Genomic DNA, 22,699 nt, shown 5'->3' on the forward strand with positions numbered 1-22,699 from the left:
GCCTTACTCAACCTTGATACAGGGGAAGGGACTAGGTCCAGCCCCAACTTGATGTGCCAGCCTGTGTTGACTATCAAAGGGAGGCCTTACTCTCTATGAGGGGATGGAGGTGAGATGTGGGGAGGTGGGAGGGAACGGGAGAAGGGGAGGGAGAGGGAACAGGGGTTGGTATGTAAAAGGAAAAAAATTAATTAAATAAATAAATGATAGTTAAATAAATAAAAAGAAAAACGAGGCATCTGAAACATCCATTATTACCATGATAAGAAGTTTTAATTTATTCCAAGTTTCTGAAATCTTTTATACATGTGCAAATATTTGAACATATAAACAATGAAAATTTTTGTTGGAAAATGATTTCTAACTGGCTGATGAGTTTATTAGTATCAAAGAAATTTGCAAAACTATATTCAAAGAAAACTTCAGGTTAGTTTACTTTTAGACCACAATTACATATGTTCAGAAATCCCAATGGTTTCTTCTCAACAGTCTGGTAAGAGTTGACATTAATACACTTGAGTCATTTTTATGATTCCTGCTTTAAAAATTATGCAAAATTAAATGAATGCCAAATAATGTTTTGACATAAGCTGTAACTTTCTTTGTTATCTAAGATTTTATAAAGACATTGTTGACTAATCTCCCTCCTGTTGCAGAAAGCAGCTGTAATCTGGCAGAATTTATTCCTTCCAATGCCTCAGAATGTGTATGGGAAACTAACAAAGTTCCTATGGGATCAGAGTAATATTTTATAATAATATAATAACATTTTATAATAACATAATGGATGGAGAAGAAAACCTACTGTGGCTGTGAAGGCCTTAATGCCATGTATATCAAATTAATACCTTCAGGTGGTAATAAATTCATTGTAAAAATAGAACATGCACTAATATCACAAAAAATAAAGGCCATGTTGAGTGGACCAGGTCAGTTTGCTGAGAATGAAACCAATGAGGTCAATTTTAGAGAAAGTCCTTCACATGTGCTATTGAAAGATGCATATATTTTACCTACAAGGTCTGCTATACTAACAGCTCCATCAAGATTCCTGAATTCCCAACTGCACCTGAAATTGCCACTGGAACTGCTGATGGCTTCAAACTTCCTAGATTGTTAAATAGAAATCATAATAAACTGTTAGACTGTTTAATATATAATACCTGTAATTTAGTCAGCAAGTTTTTTTTTTATATAGAGTATGTTGTTTGTATGCAATTGAGCAAGTTAATTGCAGAACCAATTACTTCGGTTCTACACAGAAATCAAAGTTTATATTTGAACGTGTTTGTTATACCAAATTAAGGAAATTTGAACAAGCTGGGAAGTAAACAAGTTTGCCAATTCACTAAAAGAAGAAAAAAGAAAGAAAAGAGCCATTGTAAAAAAAATAGCATCATGCAAAACTAAATGAATGCCAAATAGTGATGCTATATTCAGACATGGGCTGTAACTTTTTGTGTTATCTGAGAGTTTATAAATATATTTTATAAGTGATATAATTTATAAATGACTAATATCCCCCTGTTATGACGTTTCCTTGGTTTCCATTTGCTTCCCAGCATTATTTTGGTTCCTTTTTTGTTGTTGTTGTTACAACAAGTAAAGGTCAAGAATAGCCTAAACAAATACAAAAGAAAATGATTTTTGAATAGTATTTCAGTTTTTATTATTGGTTCCTAATTATTTTTTTCACCAAGAGTGCCTATTAATAAAAGAGTTCTTGCATCTACATTTTCACATAAAAATTTCAAGGACACAATAAACATACATGTTTACATTCAGTACATCTTCAGCTGAAAAATGCTTAAGGAAGACTGATGAAAACATTAGAAATCTTCACCTATCAATACTTTCTTACCTGAAAATTCTTTTAAATGAAATTTTTTTTTATTAATTTATCTTGGCTACCTCGGAGTCTGGGAAACCAAGAAAGTATATCTTTACCTCAAATTACATGTTATACATATGCTTGAAAAATTAAAAATTAATCATTAAAATTGAATTAAATAAATGACATGTATTAAATTTGGAATTAAAAGTAGCAAACAGAGAAAATGGTGAAAGTAAAATTCTAGTTTTTAAAAATAGCAAAGCCTGTGATATGTCAATGTAGGTTGATCAATTCTGACACATGTCATATTTGAGTGTAGGATGTTGATAGTGCAGAAGGCTGTGCCTATGCTGACAATGGAAGATTACATGTAGGAAATTTCTGTTCCTACTTTAAAAAGTAAAATCCATTAAACAAACAAACTAAACTAAAAGAAAGTTTAAGTCTCAATGTTCAAAATACTATCACTATCACAAAGGATGGTTTCTCCTAAAGGACCATGAGAGTACTGACCAGCACTCCATTTTTCATAAGTCTAGAAATATTATTTCAAAATTCACAGTGGTGAAGAATTGTGGTTAATACCACTGGTACCATAAAAATCTAGGCAATAAAAGCAAAGGGAATGCAATATATATATATATATCTTGAGAAGATACCTAGATAACAGCTCAATTTAGATTCTAATTAAATGTCTAGACTATAAAGAACGGAAATAAAAAGGTTATTCCTACATTATAACAAAGTATCCTCTAGCCTAAAATGTGTGGGACAAAGAAAGAAAGAGAAGAGAAGGAGGCAGGCAGTTAGAGGGAGAGAGAGAGGATGATCGGGAATAAAGATCTCATTATTTACTTATTGGCAAAAATAAAATCATTATTTGTAAGATTAGAAACTGTTACACCTTCCTAAAAATTGTTTTGTCTTAGCCACAACTCTTTTTTTTTTATTTTATTTTTTTTGGTTTTTCGAGACAGGGTTTCTCTGTGCAGCTTTGCGCCTTTCCTGGAACTCACTTGGTAGCCCAGGCTGGCCTCGAACTCACAGAGATCCGCCTGGCTCTGCCTCCCGAGTGCTGGGATTAAAGGCATGCGCCACCACCGCCCGGCTAGCCACAACTCTTATAGCCATTCAAGCAGAAATAATCTCCATATGCTAAATTCTAATACATATCTGAAAAAACCTGCAGTAGAAAAATATTACATTCTATACATTGTTACCAAGTATGGCTATTAAAAATGGGAAAATACTTTAACATTGTAGATTACATAACAAGTAACTTACATAAAAAACTAAAACAAAGAACTAATGATCAAAATACTGAATTTACTATTTAAGATCATTAAATTAAGTTGGCCTGAATATAAAATATGTTATTTAACTCCAAAGAAAATAAAGGATAAGAATGATGAAGATAGCAAAATTATATATTTTGGCTTTCAAATAAACTTTATTTATTTTTTTAAACACATGTTTAGTGTGTGTGTGTGTACATATGTGTGCCATGATATATATGTGGATTTCAGAGAACAAATTAAAGGAATCAGTTCTCTTCTTCCATTCATGCTGAGTTCTAGGAATGGAACTCAGGTGTGATGACAAGCTCCTTTATCCACTGAGCCATCCTAGTAGCTCCAAGCCTCATTTATTCTTGGAAAAATGGTAATAATTCTCTAATTCTGGAGATAAGCAGCCTATAAGATGGTCATGAAATGACTTATAGATAAGAAATTGTAAGCATGGGGTACCAACTTCCCTCAAATACAAAAAAAAAAAGAAAAATCAGTAGAAATGGTTCTATTCATTTTTGCTCTGAAAAAAAATACATATGAAGATATGAACAGTGTAATCAAGATCTAATCAATCATTCTTAGCACTGGAAAAGTGGTAAATTCTTGTAAATGCCTAATAGTACAAACAGGGATTGGTATGCTAGGTAATGAAGTTCAATAGCACAAGATAATGAAAGGATTACGGCCATGTGGATAATACTGCAATCCTTGCTACTAAGAAGATGCTGGTCTGTTAAATGTACCCTGTGAAATGCTGAAGAACTGCAAGCAGTTGCTTGTTCAATTGTTTCTTATTTTTTCTATGTTTACTTTAGAGCCTCAAAAGACTTCGATTTATTTACTTGAAAAGTAAGTTTTCAGTATTTAAAATTAAAATTTACAAAGCACAAAAACAAAATTTAAATTAAATCAAAACCAATACAGAAAAACCTATCTAGGATTGCTATTTTCATAGATTCTAAAATCTATTTAGTTGGCCTAATAAAGTACATTTTATTTTATCATCTGTTTTGGCACCATTTTAAAACGTTTCATTCATTTTGTATATCTAATAGAATGTATTACAATCTTTAGAAAACTGAAATTATGTTTCTTCTAAAAGACTGTCAAGTTGTTTCTTCACTAAATTAATGCCTCAAGTCTTCAAGATGGAATTAACTTGTGCCACTTGATAACAACCTTTTCTGGATTTGTAATTGTCTCTTTCCATTGGTCCACTGCTTCAACATTATTACTGTCTTCACTTATCCAGAGCTGTAAAGGAACAGAACAATCATTCAACTGAGTTTAAGGAATTACTCTTATTGTTAAAAGATATGGACAAGTTTGAATAATATATTTTTAAATAAATATCATTCCAATTTTTTTCAAAAGTTGTTTGGTGATTTGACCCTTAAATGTTAAAATATTTAACCTGTTGAATCATTCTGGATTATGTGATCCAATTCAATTTTAGAATTAAAAATGTAAAAATAAAATATTATTTAAAACATCACTTGTGAGTATTCTTTCTTGTTCAATCTAGGAGCTCAACTAAAATTAATCCTTATTATTCAAAAACATTTTTCCGTGATTTCTAAATTAAGACAAACAATGATTTTAACTTAGGAATGTGTACTTAAGCACACTTTTACATTACATGAAACTATAATCTTAATTGAAATCTAATAGTCATTCTTAATCCATAATAATTTCATTATATCTATTTTTATATAACTATAGATAATACATGTGAATGATCTTGGAGAAATTGTAGTACTGTGCAAATACAAGACATCAAAATGAGTATATAACATGGAGATAAGGTAAACAGACAATTAAAAAAACTGAACCTTAGTCTTGGCTGTAACACTAACAAATGGTATAACCTTAGATTTAACTTACTTGAGATCCAGTTTCTAATTCTTCTACAAGATTTGAGTAAGTCAGTGGTTTTCAATTCTTTTTCTTACCGTGGTCTAAAAAAAACCTTTCCTCCAAACAACATCTTACACAGACCCCAATACATAACACAGACAACATTAGAGTTTCTGGATTGATAAAGTGGGATCACTTGAACCCACATATGATTCCCTCATGGTGACTGACACCTGAGGTCTCCAAAGAAGCTTTCCAGATTTATTATCCTATAAATCATCTCTCAAATTAAATTTACATTAATTCTTTAACTCAAACTCCTTTCCAAATAAGAATACAGAAAACTGCAACATTTTAAATTAGCAGTCTAATTATATGAAATGAGAGGTGATACCAGTTTTTGAAAATTCCTATACACAATCTGAAGATCTCACATAGACTGTTACTAGCAGCTTTTTGTCAAGAGAAAACTTTAACATCAGTTAAAGAGTTCAAGATTTAAATGTGACACAAACAGTTGTAATTAAGATAAAAAAGATAACTAACATCTGCCACAAGTCAGAATAAAAAAGATGTAAAAAAAATTTTATGATTGATAAGCAAGGCAATTGTTATATAGCCCTATACAAATTACTCAGAAATTTTAATTAATCCAGACAGCAGAACTGGCTATCTAAATAATATCACAAACATTTTGTTAAAATTTGATATTTTCTAGAAATTCAAATCTATCACAATTATGTTAATAAAATACATAAAAGGCTCATTTAAATACAAAATTAAAGATGAAACAGAATAAAATAAATGTGATACCCAAAGTTTTAAGTTTGATTTATATATTTACTGTGGATAATCCTCTGTACACTGAGTAAATTACACTGTGAATGGTTTAATAAACAAGCTGACTGGCCAATAGCTGGACAGGATAAAGTTAGATCAGAAAATCAGACTAAGGACACTGAGAAGGGCAGAGTCAGAGGAGTCATAAGTTGGATGCAGAGGGAGCAGGATGTATACAAGATGAGAGAACAAGCCAAAACCACATGGCAGCATATAGATTAATATAAATTGGTTAATTTAAGTTATGAGAGCTAGATAAAAAAAAAACAAGCCTAAGCTATCAGCTAAGCATTTATAATTAATAAATAGTCTCTGAGTGGTTATTTGGGAAGCGGCTGGCAGAACAGAGCTGATTGAGGTCCTGATGAAAAACTCCACCTACACATATTTAGGGTTCCCTCTTTTACTGATTTTATATTTTAAAGTTGAAAGTTCAGATGGCTTAAAAAAGAAGCCTGGCTGCTTAGAAATGTTATCTATCTTATTAAAGCAAAACAACTGACAAAATTTCATTCTGAGGCAACAATGAATTATAATTCAGAAGTTTGAAGAATCTTCCTGTATTCATTATTAATTTTATCTTTTTTCCTTTGCTAGTTAACTACATAGTAACACACAGCAATATACCATGAAGAAATTCAGGGTAACGCATACTAACCTGGCCTACAAAATGTTTTCTTCTTACAGAACTTCGACTGTAAAGTTTAATGAGGAAAAGAATTTCTTTTTCAGTCTGTGTAAGTGGAAAAATCATAGTTTCTCCCCATTTTACTCTTCCACTGGATGCCTTCAATAAGCGTGTCTTCTTTTTATAAATCAGCTCTCCTGAGCTAAACATTCCCACCTTCACAAAAAAACCTAGGAAACAGAAACTATAGTTTATAAACTTTTATGTGAAATACCACATAAATATAGGTTATAAAAATATAAATAATCAACTTTAAATGTCTTCTGGGCTATTGTTTGACAAAAGAACACACAGAAAGTTTACCACAGTTTACAAATAACTACTGTGGTCTCGAATAAACTTAATATTTCTCTAGTCTGAATGACATCAACCAAAATAACAATCATCAGCAAAGGAAAACACATTAAAATGAATTACACCGAAAAAGGTGTCAATTCTCTGGACAGCTAGAGGTACTAATTTCTCGATGTTAAAGGTAAATTTCTTTGCTTGTGATGCCAGAATATATGTGCACTAGAATAAAACAAGTAAATATCCTTAAGTAAATCTGAGATCTAGCACTTCCAACAATGATAAAATAGTTTGTATAAACTATAACCAAACATAACAATTATGAACTTTAGAGGAAGAAAACAGTAAAGATCCTCTAAAACCAACTGTGCTGGCTCTTTTTTTTTTTTTTTTCATTTTTCTTTATTAAGAAATTTTCTACTCACTCCACATACTATTTACAGATCCCTCCTCCTCCCTCCTCCCACCCCCCAGCCCTCTTTGTCAAACCACCCTGCATCCCCACATCCCCCAAATTAAGGTCTTAGGAGTCAGCAGAGCCCAGCACACTGAGCTTAGACAGGTCCAAGCCCCTTCCCACTGCACCAAGGCTGTGCAAGGAGTCACACCACAGGCACCGGATTCCAGAAGCCTGCCCATAGACCAGGGACAGATCCCGATCCATCCCCCTGCCTGGGTGCCCCCAAACAGTTCAAGTCAAATAACCATCTTCCATATCCAGAGGGTCTAGTCCAATCCCATGGGGGTTCCACAGCCACAAGTCCACAGTTCATAGGCTTCCACTAGTGTGGCTGGTCATCTCTGCACGTCCTCCCATCATGATCTCGATATCCCTCGCCTGCAGTATCTCTCCTCTCTCTCATCAATTGGATTCCTGGAGTTCAGCCTGGTGTCTGGCTGTGGATCTCTGCATCTGCTTCCATCAGTCACTGGACAAAGGCTCTATGATGACAGCTAAGTTATTTGCTAGGCTGGTCACCAGAGCAGACCGGCCCAGGCACCCTCTGGACCACTGTGTGCTAGCTATTAATATTGAACTATTTAGTCTGTAGAGATTTGAGAAAATAAACTTCATTATTTAAGCCAAAAGGAAGAAAGGAGTACTAAAGAAGTTGGAGCAGGAATATCAACTTGGAAACTGCCCTGGATAAAATTATGGGTAATGTATCTTTTCATCTAAACATAATTTTCAATGTGATATCGTTGGGAATAGGCAAAAAGCACCTTGTCTTAAGTGCGGCCATTTTGACTTCAGACTCCATTTTACCTGTAGAGTGAAACAAAGTTCAGGTTCCCAAGCCCTAGGGAGCTTAGAAAATTCTAATAACTGGCCCACCTCATCCTTAAACCATAGAAATATTCATCATGCATTTTCAGTTCTCTAGAAACATTATGGTTGTTCGTAACAACAGAAAGAACAAATTAATCAGGTTGGACTGAAAGACTTGTGTGGTATTGTATTCCCCCAAATATTGTGCATGCTAATAAACTTATCTGGGGTCAGAGACAGAGCAGTCACAATATTAAACATAAAGGATAGGCAGTGGTAGCACACGCCTTTAATCCTAGCATTCCAGAGGCAGAAATCCATGTGTTCAAGGATACAGACAGGCATGGTGACTTATCACGCCTTTAATCCCAGGGAGTGATGGTAGAAAGCAGAAAGGTATATAAGGCATGAGGACTAGAAACTAGAAGCATTTGGCTGGTTAAGCATTGGCTGGTTAAGCATTTGGCTGGTTAAGCATTCAGGCTTTTGAGCAGCAATTCAGCTGAGACCCATTCTGGATGAGAACTCAGAGGCCTCCAGTCTGAGGAGACAAGACCAGCTGAGGATCCGGCGAGGTGAGGTAGCTGTGGCTTGTTCTGTCTCTCTGACCATCCAGCATTTCACCCCAATAATTGGCCTCAGGTATGAGTTTATTAATAAGACTCTTTAAGATTCCTGCTACAGACTTGCATTGTAGATCAATGATGGAATGAACATTCGAGGAAGTCCCTAATCTCTAAATCCTGATTGGTGAAAACTGTAACTATAACTTGACAACAAATATTTGTAATTTTTGTGCTTAAATATTTGCTTCAACTGACATTTGGAGTCACAATTCAGCTCCTGAGTCTGTTCTGCATCCCTGACTGATCAGCCTCCTCCTCATCCCCTTCTTTTGTGCTGTGATGCATTAAATCTTGCCTTGTATCTGCTTGGGTTGATTGGGAGCCTCAAGACTGCAACAATACAAAATGATTACAGCTTAAGCAGCAAGTATTGTCTGGCTACTGTGAGGAGTCAGTTAATATAACTGAGGCTAAAAGGCAGTAAGAAAGGCAAGAGGGAACTGCCAGAAAGGAAGAGCCACAGGATGAGGAATGAGATCTACTATATTATAAAATGGCAATCATTAACAATCCTAAGTAGTAGTTTTGCTTAAGTGAAGCCATCCATTTATATATTACATCTGCATAGACTTCCACTATTGTTTCTGTTTCATAGAATTATGAGAGGGAGTCATCCCTGACACTGACTGGGGGGCCAAGATCCAGAGTCTACATAGCCCAGAGTTCTGGGATAGAACTAAATATGACTGGGGAATAAAAAGTCAATGAAATGATTCCTAATGATACTCCACTATACTCCTAGATCATTGCCCAGCCCAATTGTCATCAGAGAGGATTCACCCAGCAACTAATGGAAACAGATGCAGAGACCCACAGCCACACATTAGGCAGATCTTGGGGAATCCTATGGAAGAAGGAGAGGAAGGATTATGGGAGCCAGGGGGGTCAAGGATAACAGAAGAAAACCCACAGAATCAACTAACTTGGGCACATAAGGGCACAAAGGGACTGAACCACCAACCAGAAAGCTTACAGGGGACTGATCTAGGCCCTCTTCACATATGTTACAGTTGTGTAGCTTGGTCTTCTTGTGGGACTCCTAACAGTGGGAGCAGGGGCTGTCTCTGACTCTGTTACCTGCTTTTGGGACCCCTTCCTCCTACTGGGTTGCCTCATCCAGCCTTAATAGGAGTGGAGATGCCTAGTCATACCACAACTTGATATATGCCATGGCTAGCTGGTGGTATACATGAGAGGCCTGCCCTTTTCTGAAGAGGAAGAGGAAGGTATGGGGGGAAAGAGGGAAGATTGGGGGAGGGTCTGGAAGGAGAGGAGGGAGGAAGGGGAAACTGATCAGGCTTGGAAAAATTAATGAATCAATTAATTAATAAAAAAGAATTAACTAGATGTAATCTTAATGACTTACTTTTCTAACTTGGATTTTATTTGTCTACCTTTAATTATAATTCTCCATCTAGCTATATAAGTGATATTAATTTATAGTTACTTTTTACGGGCTATTCATTCTATTTTAATATCAAAAGTACACTAACATCATAGAGTTATTTTTGCATGCTTCAGAATAGCTTATGTTAAATAGGAATTTACATGTTCTTCAATGGTTTGGTAGACTCTATCAGTCAAATGATCGTAGCCTTAGTGCTATGAAGCACTAAAATGTTATCTGTCTTAGTTAGTTTCTTTTGATGTGATAAAATTCCATGACCAAAGCAACTAAAATTTACATTCTGATTCATAACAGTAGTAAAACTACAATTATGAAGTCACAAAAAAAATAATTTTATGGTGGGGGACACCACATAAGGAACTGTATTAGGGTCACAGCATTGGGAAGGTTGAGGACCACTGCTCCAAAGCTACCTGCCCAGGGATGGTACTTACCACAGTAAGCTGGGTTCTCCCTCCCACATCAATCACTAAATTAAGATAATTCCCCACAGGCTTGACTGACTACAGGCAAATCTTATGGAGGCATTTTTATCAATTGAAAAGTCTCTCTTGTGTCAAGTTAACAACAACAAAAAAGGACAATATCTTATTTGTATATGTAAGTTATCGTATATATGTAGGTGTGTGTATACATGCATGTGGAGACCAGAGGCAAATACTAGGTATCCTTTTCCTCAGTCATTCTTTGTCTTATCTTTTGAGACAGGGTCTCTCACTGAATCTGGCACTCACTGATTGGCTAGACAAGCTGTCCAGCAAACATCTCTTCATCCCCTCAAGGTTACAAGCATGTATGACCAATCCCAGATTTTTATATGGGTCCTAGGGATCAGAACTCAGGTCCTAACTCAGGTCCTAATGTTTGTACAAAAGGCACTTTACCAACTAAACCATCTCCCAAGCCCTACTTAGTGCTTTTTTTTTTTTTTTTTTTTTTTTTTTGGAGCTGAAGACCAAACCCAGGGCCTTATGCTTGCTAGGCAAGTGCTCTACTACCACTGAGCTGAATCCCCAACCCCTACTTAGTGATTTTTACAAGAAATTCTTCACTTTTTCATGGTTATTATTCTTCTAAGATTCTTCCTCTTCTTTAGTGAATTTTTAAGGAACTCATTTACTTTCTGTACATGTGCAAATGAATTAGTATAGTTGGTACATGGAATTATCTTACATATTGTTAATTTTCTTCTGACTTAGAAATTTCTTCTGAATTTAAAATTATATAATCTTCACTGTTCAGAATACCAGTGTTTTCTCTACTTTGCCTTATCCATCTTCTTACAAATTTTCCTATTTAATGGTCCTTTTAAAGAAAAAAGTTTTTTGTTTTATGTCTATTGTCAACTTCAGCTTTCCTAATATTTGTTATTTTTCTGACTTCTTGAGTGCCCAGTTTTATATGTTTTTAGTCTTTTTTAGTTAAAGAACTTTTACTTGCCTAGATAATTCCCTTCCACTCTTAGCCCTTTAAGTAGGATTGATCTCAAATCTTTAGCTCTAAGCATAGTCCACCAACATATCATAGTCCCTAGTTGTTTATCCAGAGAAGGGCACAGTTCTTGATGAATACTGGTCTCTTGATTCTTACCCTACTGGAACCTCTTTACACTGGATGCACTTTGAACCACTGATACACTTACTTAAAGTCAGAGGTGTTGATGAACTTGGAAGGTACTGTGCCTCAAGAATTTGCAGCTGAATCCTGCTATTTACTGCTTGAAAACAAGTGCCCAGTTCAAGTTCCGAATGGCAAACCTATATATGAAAAAATATCATTTAGTAGTTCACAATAGTTTGAAGATACTTCAAAAATTCTAACATGAAAAGCTAGAATGAAAATTTTTCAAAGTGCTATTTTCTACTGACACTAAAAACCACAAGTTATGAGTTTTGAGAATAAATATTATGGATTCCAAAAATATATTCTCTTGCATCAATTCTGAAAATACGAAGTGTTGTCTACATACTGAACTTCAAAATTACTGATATCAAAAGATAATTTGACTAAAACTTAAAACATAAACTAAGTTTCTAAGCATTATTGGAGAAACTGCTTAACCTAAAGGAACATATCTTCAAAAGAATTAAAAATAACCCAATCACATTATTTTTAAAATATATGAAATAGGATTTTTTTTGGTTTTGGTTAGTTGGTTTGGGTTTTTTGAGACAGAGGTTCTCTGTGTAGCTGTGGCTATGTTGTGTTGTTGGGTTTTTGGTTCTTTCATTGGGGGTGGGGGCACCCAGCTCCCAAATAAATCACGTGCAGAGGCTTATTAATTATAGATGCCCAGCCTTAGCTTGGCTTGTTTCTTGTTAGCTCTTCTTAACTTAAATTATCCTCTCTCTCTTTTGCCTCTGGGCTCTTCCTGTTCTCTACTTCTGTAAATCTTGCTCTTACACAGGTTTGCTGTGTAGCTAGGTAGCTGGCCCCTAGAGTCTTCTCTGGCTACTTCTTTTTTTCTTCTTTCGTCTTCTTTCTTTCTTTCTTTCTTTCTTTCTTTCTTTCTTTCTTTCTTTCTTTTCTTTCTTTCTCCTTCTCCTTCTCCTTCTCCTTCTTCTATATATTCTCTCTACCTGTCTCCTCTGGCTACTTCTTTTCTTCTTCTTTCGTCTTCCTTCTTCTTTCTTTCTTTCTTTCTTTTCTTCTTCTTCTTCTTCTTCTTCTTCTTCTTCTTCTTCTTCTTCTTCTTCTTCTTCTTCTTCTTCTTCTTCTTCTTCTTCTTCTTCTTCTTCTATATATTCTCTCTGCCTGCCAGCCCTGCCTATCCTTTCTCCTGCCTTGCTATTGGCCATTCAGTTCTTTATTAGACCATCAGGTGTTCTAGACAGGCACAGTAACACAGCTTCACAGAGTTAAACAAATGCAACAAAAACAAAAGTAATACACCTTTAAATAATATTCTACAACAATGTTGGAACTTGCTCTGTAAACCAGGCTGGCCTCAAACTCAGAGATTTGCCAGCCTCTACCTCACGAATGCTAGGACCACCACCAGCAGCTGAAATATGATTTTTAAAGTAACAGAGGATAACAGGATAACTTTTTTTCTAACTTTGGAAATCTGTATAGTTGCTACCAAAGTCAGAAGGCAAAGGATTACTACAATAAACATATTTGTGGACTCAGAATTGCATTACTATTCCAAATAGATGTAAGCCAAGAAAATCTGACAAGAAAGAAGCTAGTAAAAGCAATGAGGAAAAGGTCAAAGAAAACCTGAGGCAAACAGTAAAATAAAAAATACTTAAGGGCAGAAAATAAAATATACTCCACAATATTGCTGACCAACAGAAAAAAAAAACAACACCCTGGTGATTTGTTTGTGAAATGTAACATAAGACAGCTCACTTTATTGATTCTTCCTTGAAGTGAAAAACAGTTTTCCAAATACAAAAAACTATTGCTATTAATGATCTGAAAAGAACCCTATGACATATACTGCGGTTATGACACAGGAACATGGCACTGAAGATCTTGCCAGGGCTTAGCTTAGACAACTACAATACTGATTCAAATAAAGTTGCAGAATGTTTAACACTTCTCAAAGAGTTTTATATAGTATTTGATAATTGCCAAACATTCTGCAATAATGGCCCATTGGAAAGAAACAAAAGAAAAATAACTTTCTATGTACATGCTATTGACTGAAGTATGAGTATTTTCTTAAAACATAATTTTGTTTTAATAAGAATTTGAAAGCTTATTATTCTATTTTTTTGGTTTTTTTGTTTGTTTGTTTGTTGTTGTTGTTGTTGTTTGTTTTTTTGAGACAGGGTTTCTCTGTGTAGTTTTGGTGCCTGTCCTGGATCTCGCTCTGCAGACCAGGCTGGCCTTGAACTCACAGACATCCGCCTGGCTCTGCCTCCCAATTGCTAGGATTAAAGGCTTGTGCCACCACCGCCTGGCATGATTCTACGTTTTAACAATATTATGCAATAAGAAATTGAAAGCTTCATTGAAAAACAAATTGCTTAGAAAATATAAACTACACTGTGGTGGTTTGAAAGAAAATGGCCCCCAAAGGGAATGGCATCATTAGGAGGTGTGGCTTTGTTAGAATAGGTATGGCCTAGTGGAGGAAGTGTGTCACTGTGGGAGTGGACTCTGAGATCTCCTATGTTCAAGCTACACCAAATGACACAGTTCACTTTGTGAACTGCAGATCAAGATGTAGGACTCTCAGCTTCTTCTTCAACACCATGTCTGTCCACACATTGCCATGTCCTGCCATGATGATAATGAACTAAATCAACTATAAGCCACCCAAATTGAATGTTTTCCTTTATAAGAGTTGGCGTGGTCATGGTGTTTCTTCACAGCAATAGGAACCCTATGACATATACTGTGGTTATTTAACTACAGCAGTTCTCAACCTGTGGATCAGGACTATCAAAAACCACATATTTCCAATGGACTTAGGAACCAAGACACCACTCAGTAGCAAAACTAGTTATGAAGTAGCCATGAAAATAATTTTATGGTTGGGGGGTCACCACATGATGAACTGTATTAAAGTTCACAACAATACGAAGGTTGAGAATCACTGTTTTTACTATGATGATAAAATGTGTTTATTTTTGCAACAAATGATGATTCCTAAGAAATAAGCAAATCTAGTGCTTGAGGTTTAAGAATGAGAATGGATCAATAACTCAAGAATTCAAACACCATGTACAAAATAAAACCTTTACTGATTAAAATAAAAGTGTCTTTGAAGGTAGGAGGATAGTGAATTTGAGACTAATCTGGACTATATAGTGGGATCCTATCTGAAAAAAAAACGTTTCTGCTCATGGCATTTAAATTAGTACATTTAAAAATACAGCTGAGAATGGTAATGTAGACCTGAAATCTCAGCTACTGAGGAGGCTAAGGCAGGAATATTGCAAGTTCAATACAAGCTGCTGCAACTTATTGAAAAATCTATCTTTTTTTAAAAAAAAAAAAGGGAGCGGTATAGTATAGAGTGCTTGCTTAGCATGGACAAGGTCTTAAATTTAATTCCTAATACTGAAGGAAGAAAAAACGTACAGACACAACTGTTTACAAAACACAAAAGAAATGATGATTAAGTTATCTCATCAATTCTTTTTCATTATTATTTTATATTCATAATTAAACACTTACTATGAGACTACCAGAAGTTGGCAAAAATTTATCATTGTTACACTATTATAGAGATCACTCTCATAAAACAAAGCAGATCTTGACAGTGGACTTGACAACTTCTACTTGCCAAAGTTATTTCACAAATACAAGTTATATTCCAGGACATTAATTCATTTCTTGAAAAACTATTTAAAGTGATTGATTTATTAAATCCCCAAATTAAAAATTCTAGTTAGCAGGTATATATTGACTATATTTAATGAGCACAAAACTATGGAAGATCTCTGCTTCTAAATAGTGTATCACTTTTTTAAAGAAAACTTTATTAGCTTCCTAGAATTGTTAAAACTGAAAAAGTAAAAGAATACTAGAGAAAACATGATCTGGTGATGTTTGAGAATATTTTTGTGTGAAGGGAAAGTAATAAATACATGGTAGAAACCAAAGAGCTGGCTCTGAAAACAAATCCTATTCTCCAACTGCTAGTTCCATGAACTCAAGCAAGTTTCACTATTTCCACTATTTCCAGAGATAACATGAGCACATGCTCATAAGCATGGTATGAAAGTTTTGTACTTTAGCAACAAGTGAGACATAAATCTCTGTAATGGTCAGTTATTTCTTCAGGTAAATTCTGTCTCATCTACATTATTGAGCACAGAAACTTGAGCTCTAAAATAAATATGTAATATTATTAATGATCAAGGTCAAGAAGTCCATCAAGAAAAAATACAAAACAAATCCTTAGAAAATCAGAAAGATGGTGATGACTCCATGTATTCTTTATGACTACAATGTAAAAAAATTTATAATTAACAGCAAATCTCTAATAAATACATAAATTCATGGAGATTATGCAACTCATTACTGAAAATAAATGGTTCAAAGAAAAAAATCAAGAAAAAAAGAAAGAACTAAATGAAAATAAAAAACACTATACAAAACCTCTAGGATACATTTCAAGTAGTTCTACAAAGGAAATTTACAGCTCTAAGTACCTATATTTAAAAAATCAAAAAGAACAAAAATTAATGACTTAATGATGCAAGTCAAAAATCTGGAGAAACAAGAACAAATCAAACCTAAATTCAGTAGATGGCAAGAAATAATAAAAATCAAAGCAGAAATTCATGAAATAGAAACAAAGAAAACAATACAAAGAATCAATGAATCTTAGGGCTGGTTCATTTTGAAAGTAAACAAAATTGACACACCATTGATCAACTAACCAAAAGAGAGAGTGATGACCTAAGTTAGCAGAATCAGAAATAAACAGGGAACTATCACAACAGACAATAGAGAAATTCAGAATATTATGAAGGAATACTTTAAAACAAAACTTTATTCATTAAGATGTAAAAATCTAAAAGAAATGGATGAATTTCTTGATTCATCCAAACCACAATTAAACCAAGAAGAAATCAACACCCTAAACAAACCTATAACAAATGAGAAGCTTCAAATAGTAATAAAAAGCCTTCCAACTTAAAAAAAAAAGTCCCAGATAGATTCATAGCAGAATTCTATCAGACTTTCAATGAAGATCTACACCCAATCCTTCTTAAATTTTTCAAAAACCAGGCAAAAACACAACAAAAGAAAATGAGAGTCCAATATCCTTGATGAACATGAATTAAAAAATCCTCAGTAATTTATTTGTAAACTGAATATAGACATACCTCAAAAAGATTATCTATCATAACCAAGTTGGCATTATCCCAGAGAAGCAGAGATGGTTCAACATGTACAAGGCAATAAATATAATAAATCACAAAAATGGAATCAACTTAGTTGTCTACCAATAGATGAATGTATGAAAATTTTATATATGTAGAAAATGGAACATCATTCAGCTCTAAAGAAAAATGTAATTATAAAATTTGCAGGAAAATGTGTAGGCTTATAATGTATAATATTAAATAAGATCAACAATCTCAGAAAGAAAATAATTACATAGTTTCCTCATATGCAGAACCTGGCCAATAAAATAAGTAAACATATACATAAGGGGGTACAGTATAACATGTAGATAAGAGAACAAGAAAAGCTAAATATTAGGTGATGAACAGGTAAGGACTGACTACAGGTAATAGACATGAGTTATGAATAACAATAGTTGTTTTTCTAGTTCTAATTCTGTCATTTGATTTTTTTATTTAGTGCTTAAAACATATTCAATAGTAAAAGTGCAAAATCTAATGAGTACCTCCACAGCTTCATAATAGCTACTTTAACTGTATAAAAGCTCATTGATATAAAGACTTAGTTTAATTTCAATATGTAATGTTTTTATTTGAATTTTTATATAAAGTTTATTTTTAAAAGATAAGAATATAGCTGTAACCATTCCTTCAAATTTTTCAAAGAAAGTAATTTCTCAGTTTCCTTCACTAAATTATCTTCTGACATACTAGTACTATCTTTAGCATTTAATATATGAAATATGCGTTTGACATTTGTATCTTCTGTAAAATATGACTGCATATTACTATCTACTAAGCTTTTATAAAAGAATGACAAACTGCTGTCATATTACTGTGTTTTAACAGCAAAAAAAAAGTAACTTAAATAAGTTTTAAAATGTAGCAAATGTTATAAACACACACTGGCATCTGAGATTGAAAATATAGTCAAGAAACAATGAGAAAGAAATTTTAATTCTTCATACCACTTTAGTAATTTTTTGTTTTTTAATATTTTAATCTCTTAGTTTCTCCCTTCCAATTTGGTGGTTCTTAAGCCAGGCAATACATTAGACTCACTATTGGGAAAGCTATTGAAGACTACAAATGTCTCTGTCATAACCCTCAAGAAAATTTAATTTTATTGGTTTAGGTGTAGACATGCTTTTAAAGTACCAAATGATACCAATGCATAGCTAGGGCTCTTTTAGTTAGTACTTCAAGTCATCGTCATATTTTTAGAGAAGTAAAATATAAATCCTACATAAATTTAAAATCATACGAGATTTGTTCTTATAAAGAGTAAGACTAATTTCTATAAATGTTATCCCCACAGAGAAACTATACAGTTAAATCATTAGAAATTTCTAAGTACTTTAATGACAGTGTTGGGCTCGTTAAGAGAAGTAAATATCAGGTCTCAAAATCAACCAAGCACTTTTTCTATGAAGTAATATCAACAAAAAAATAATAATAAATTTAAAAACTTCAATTCTTGGTACAAAGAGATGGCTCAGTCTGAAGGTGGTTGTTACCTAGCTTGACAATCAGAGTTTGATCCACAGGACCTACATAATGAAGAGAACCATTTCCTACAAGTTGTCCTCTGACCTCCATACACATGCCATAGAATACATCCTATTCCCCAAAATAAATGAATATAAAAAAGTGTGGTGATATTTTAATTGTGCTGAAATGTGATTTATTTGTATGTCAATAAATAAAGTTTGCCTGGAGATCTGAGGTCACCTAGCAAGCCATAAGCAGAAGTCCGGAAGGGCGTGGTAGCACACGCCCTTAATCCAACCACTGGCAGGCAGGGTCTCTGTGTGGTCAAGGACACAGCCAAGCATGGTGTCATGAGCCTTTAATCCTATTACCAACCACAGAGACCTGGAGGTCTGTATAGATGGGCAATGATGAGGAAGTCATGTGGCTGGGCCTAGAGCCAATGAGAAAGCAGAACAGAAAGGCAATAAAAACACAGGTTACACCGGAAGAAGCTCTCTCTGGGGAAGGAAGCAAGGTGGTAAGATAAGGTAGTCATGACTCTTTGCTAGTTCTCTGATCTCTGTATTTGGCTCTGTGTTTCTTATTTAATAAGACTGTTTAGAAATTTGACTACAAAAAAGTTTTTATGTAAAAGGAAAAATGTATTAGAATAAAAACAAATTTTCATTCTGTGATGGGGGTAGGTTGTAGCTCAACAGCAGAACATGTATAAGGTCCTGGACTCCATCACTAATAACAGAGGTGAGGGGGCCCAAATTCCATTCTAGCCAATTTGTGAACAGATATACAGCTTACCTATAGTTAAAACCATTTTCTTAATTCTACTTTATATTAATCTCAGATTCCATATGGATTTTATGATTTATACTTATTTTTTCTGAGTCCTCAGCTACTAAAAGTTTTTAAAAATGAAATTATTTAAAGTTATTCATACTTCATGATTATTGCCTTTGGGGTTGTTACTCCTACAGTATGAAACATTAGTGAAAAACATACTAGAAAAGAATAACATGATGTTATTTTGGAGAAAATAAAGAAAGAAAATGGTTATGTTAATGTTTTATAAATTATTTCTAAAATATTATTTTAAAATGATATTCCTTCTTGAGAGCTTTCATGGTCTTTTAACTTATTATACTGTTCAAATTAACCTCCAACAAATAAAAATCATTCACTAAACCATTTTAAGTGTGAAATATGTTTAGTATTGGATACTATTATCACTTACAGAAATTTTTGAAGGTGGTATTATTTCCAAAGAGTAATCCATTTCCTGTGTACTGAGAGTTCTGAGTGACAGAGAACATTCTCCAATGGTTTTCTTCCTGGGAGTCTGGGTTTGAATCTTAAATACAAGCCTCACAGTTTGTAGATTTTGTAGTTTAATAGCAAATACAAAAGTTTCCATAAATTCAATAGCCTTAAAAAACAAGAAAACAATAAATATAAATGCTAAAAAGGTTGATATGCCATTATAAAATAAGCTTTATACCTAAGAAAGATATTGAGAATGTGTTTTACAAGTATATTTTCATTAAAAAAATGCAAATGGATGTGTCTTGTTTTACTATTTTCCTTAGCTTCACAAATTATCCTTATAATTACTTAAGAATTAAGATCAATGTTAACAACAACCCCACTAGAACATGGCTTTCCCTTTTTAAAAATTAGGCTGTTTTCCCATCCTTGGTTTTCTAATACATCTGTCTTCCTATTCATCACAATTTTTCAAAAGTTAATGAGAACAGTTCGAGAATTTCATATACAAGTTTACTAAGCATCCAGAATTTAAACTGTTCACATAAAGAGACTTTAAGTCTCTCTTTAAAAGAGACCGAACACTAGATTGTTCTGTGATATATACTTTACATCTTTAGTGTAGCTTTTTTAAAAAATCAAGGTTATCTAGTCAACTAACAAATATGATGGATATTATCTCCAAACTTTATTTAATTCATATTATAATAATATCTCATCAGACAGAATTATGTTCCTTTTGGCCTCCCAATCACTGAGCTTCTTCTTTTAAATTATCTAGCTACAGAACTATACCAATAAAATATTACACATAAACTATTTAACAGTCTTACACAGTGCAAGTGTGCTGGTACACTTCATATTTTCCATAATAAGGATCTCCCAAACCACTTGATGTGTGAAAATAAATTTTGAAAATTAAAGATTGATGAAAGTTTTTTTTAACTTTTGCTAAGTTAACTTACTTTTATTTGAAAATCATAAAGTAAAATTGTTTAATTCAGAAAATGTTCATCCTTGAATGCATCATTTCTCCATAGAGACATTTAGGTTTTTTTTTTTCAATTTTTCTACTATGTACAAAATTACCAACATTTTATGTATGTTTTGTTTGCATTTTATATTATTTTCCTGAAACAGATTTGAAGTAAAATAGCCATGTTAATAACCATAAATATTTTAAGGTTTTGACATATGTTGGCAAAATAATTTTCTAAAAGCAGTGGTTCTCAACCTTCCCAATGCTGCAACCCTTTAATACAGGTCCTCATGCTGTGGTGACCCCTGCAACCATAAAATTTTTTGCTAGTTCATAACTGTAATTTTGCTACTGTCATGAGTTGTAATGTAAATATCTGATGTTCAGGATATCCGATATGCAACCCTAAGGAGTTGCAGCGCACATATTATAAATCACTGTTTTAGAGTAATTAAAAAATATTTCCTGTATAGAATTGGGTAGGTTCAGAGGTTTTAGGAAAAGTTGAGGAAGGTGAAAAGCATGATAAGAATACATTGTGTGAAAAAAATTTCAATAAAATACTTCCTAATCATATTACGTAAAAATATCAATATGTATTTTATTATTAATAATTAAAATGAATTTTCTTAATTCTATTATTTTAAGATGACACATTCTTTTAAAAAGCTATCTTTTCAAGGCTGGAAAGATGGCTTAGAGATGCATATTGTTCTAACAGTGGACCTGAGTTCAAGTCTCAGCACCCACATAAAGTGGCTTATAGCCACTTAACACCCCAGGCTCCAGGAGATGCAATCTTCTGGCCTCAATGTGCACTGCACTTATGTGCACAAAGCAACACATACACAATTAAACATGAAGAATTTTAAAAGATCTTTTCATTTCCATATGACCATATCATATCATCATATTATACCAAAAGACAACAATGGGCATGTATTTAAATTAATGTGAAAACAATCTATAAAACAAAACTCAAGATAATAAACCTTCTAGTTACAACAATTGGAAGATTTTGGGAATAAGATTAACTGCAATTCTGAAAATACTTTTCAAAGCCAAAGAGTGTTGAGAGCAAGAAAAGTAAAGAAGTTTCTTACTTATTATTAATCTTCTACATATTCTAGTAATTACAGTTTTCTTTTTAAATTCATCTTGATACTGGACAATGAAATAGCAAATACTTAGGATTTAAAATTATGTTTTAAAAGCAAGGGTATATCATTTTAGCTTCTCCAAAACAAAACACTTTATTATTCCCACATTTTACATAAATAAAAGAGATAAATATGAGAAAAATGAAAAAAATGCAAACACACAGAGCCACTTACATTGGAACCTTCTTTTGCTGAAGATTTGAAATGCACTGGTTTGGACAAAGTTAAAATTCCTTTTATAGAAATTGTGGGAGTATCTCCACAACTAGAGGGCCAAATTATATCTCTGCACTAAAAACAAAAATAAATTAAAAGCATAATTTATGTTTTTACAAAGGACTCTGACAATACAAATATTTATGTTATATTTATTGAGTTAATAACTTTTTTGAGAATATCTACATAGCCTATCTACATAGCCCTGGTTTTGGGACTCACTATGTAGATCAGGCTGGCCTCAAAGATCCACCTGCCTCTGCTTCCAGAGTGCTGGGATTAAAGATGTGTACCACCATGCCCTACTGAGTTAATGATTTTTTATTAAATTTTTAAATAAATTTTAGAACACTAAGATTTCATGTTTCAGCCATATTAATATTTTGACATTATTCTAGAGTTCCATTAAGTTTCCTTCATGACATTTTCATATATATCTTGTTTTAGTTATTACTCTTCCTCTACTCCTCTCCCTGCCATGCTTCTCATTTGTACCTAACAGTCCTCTTCTAGCTTTTAAGTAACATGTATCCCATTATCATCCCTAACCCCTTTCCTTAAAATCTCTTTTCCATAACAATTAATGAAAACAGAAGTCATAAACAGCCCTCTTTATGGTCCTCTTTCTAATTTCCCAACTTATGTCCATATAAGTACAAATATAAAACTTAA

The 22,699-nt window shown here is 33.4% G+C and overlaps 1 protein-coding gene and 1 pseudogene across 3 annotated transcripts in view; one reads left to right on the forward strand and one right to left on the reverse strand.

Moving 5' to 3' along the window:
* Positions 1 to 267: 267 nt before the first annotated feature.
* On the forward strand, positions 268 to 2,840 carry LOC114706064 (annotated as a pseudogene).
* A 1,254-nt stretch (positions 2,841 to 4,094) lies between these two features.
* The window catches only part of Tc2n (tandem C2 domains, nuclear), a 44,430-nt gene continuing 25,825 nt past the window's right edge, over positions 4,095 to 22,699 (reverse strand). For all 3 annotated transcript variants that reach the window (XM_037210785.1, XM_037210786.1, XM_028888291.2), the window contains 5 exons: positions 21,986 to 22,102; positions 19,644 to 19,835; positions 11,749 to 11,863; positions 6,482 to 6,681; positions 4,095 to 4,380 (listed from right to left, as the gene is read on the reverse strand). In XM_037210785.1, coding sequence (XP_037066680.1) covers positions 4,270 to 4,380; positions 6,482 to 6,681; positions 11,749 to 11,863; positions 19,644 to 19,835; positions 21,986 to 22,102 — 735 coding nt within the window. In that variant the 3' untranslated portion in view covers positions 4,095 to 4,269. The remainder of the gene's footprint in view (positions 4,381 to 6,481; positions 6,682 to 11,748; positions 11,864 to 19,643; positions 19,836 to 21,985; positions 22,103 to 22,699) is intronic.

This window comes from Peromyscus leucopus, chromosome 14 (assembly GCF_004664715.2).
Source record: "Peromyscus leucopus breed LL Stock chromosome 14, UCI_PerLeu_2.1, whole genome shotgun sequence".
In the NCBI taxonomy this organism is placed as follows: Eukaryota; Metazoa; Chordata; class Mammalia; order Rodentia; family Cricetidae; genus Peromyscus; species Peromyscus leucopus.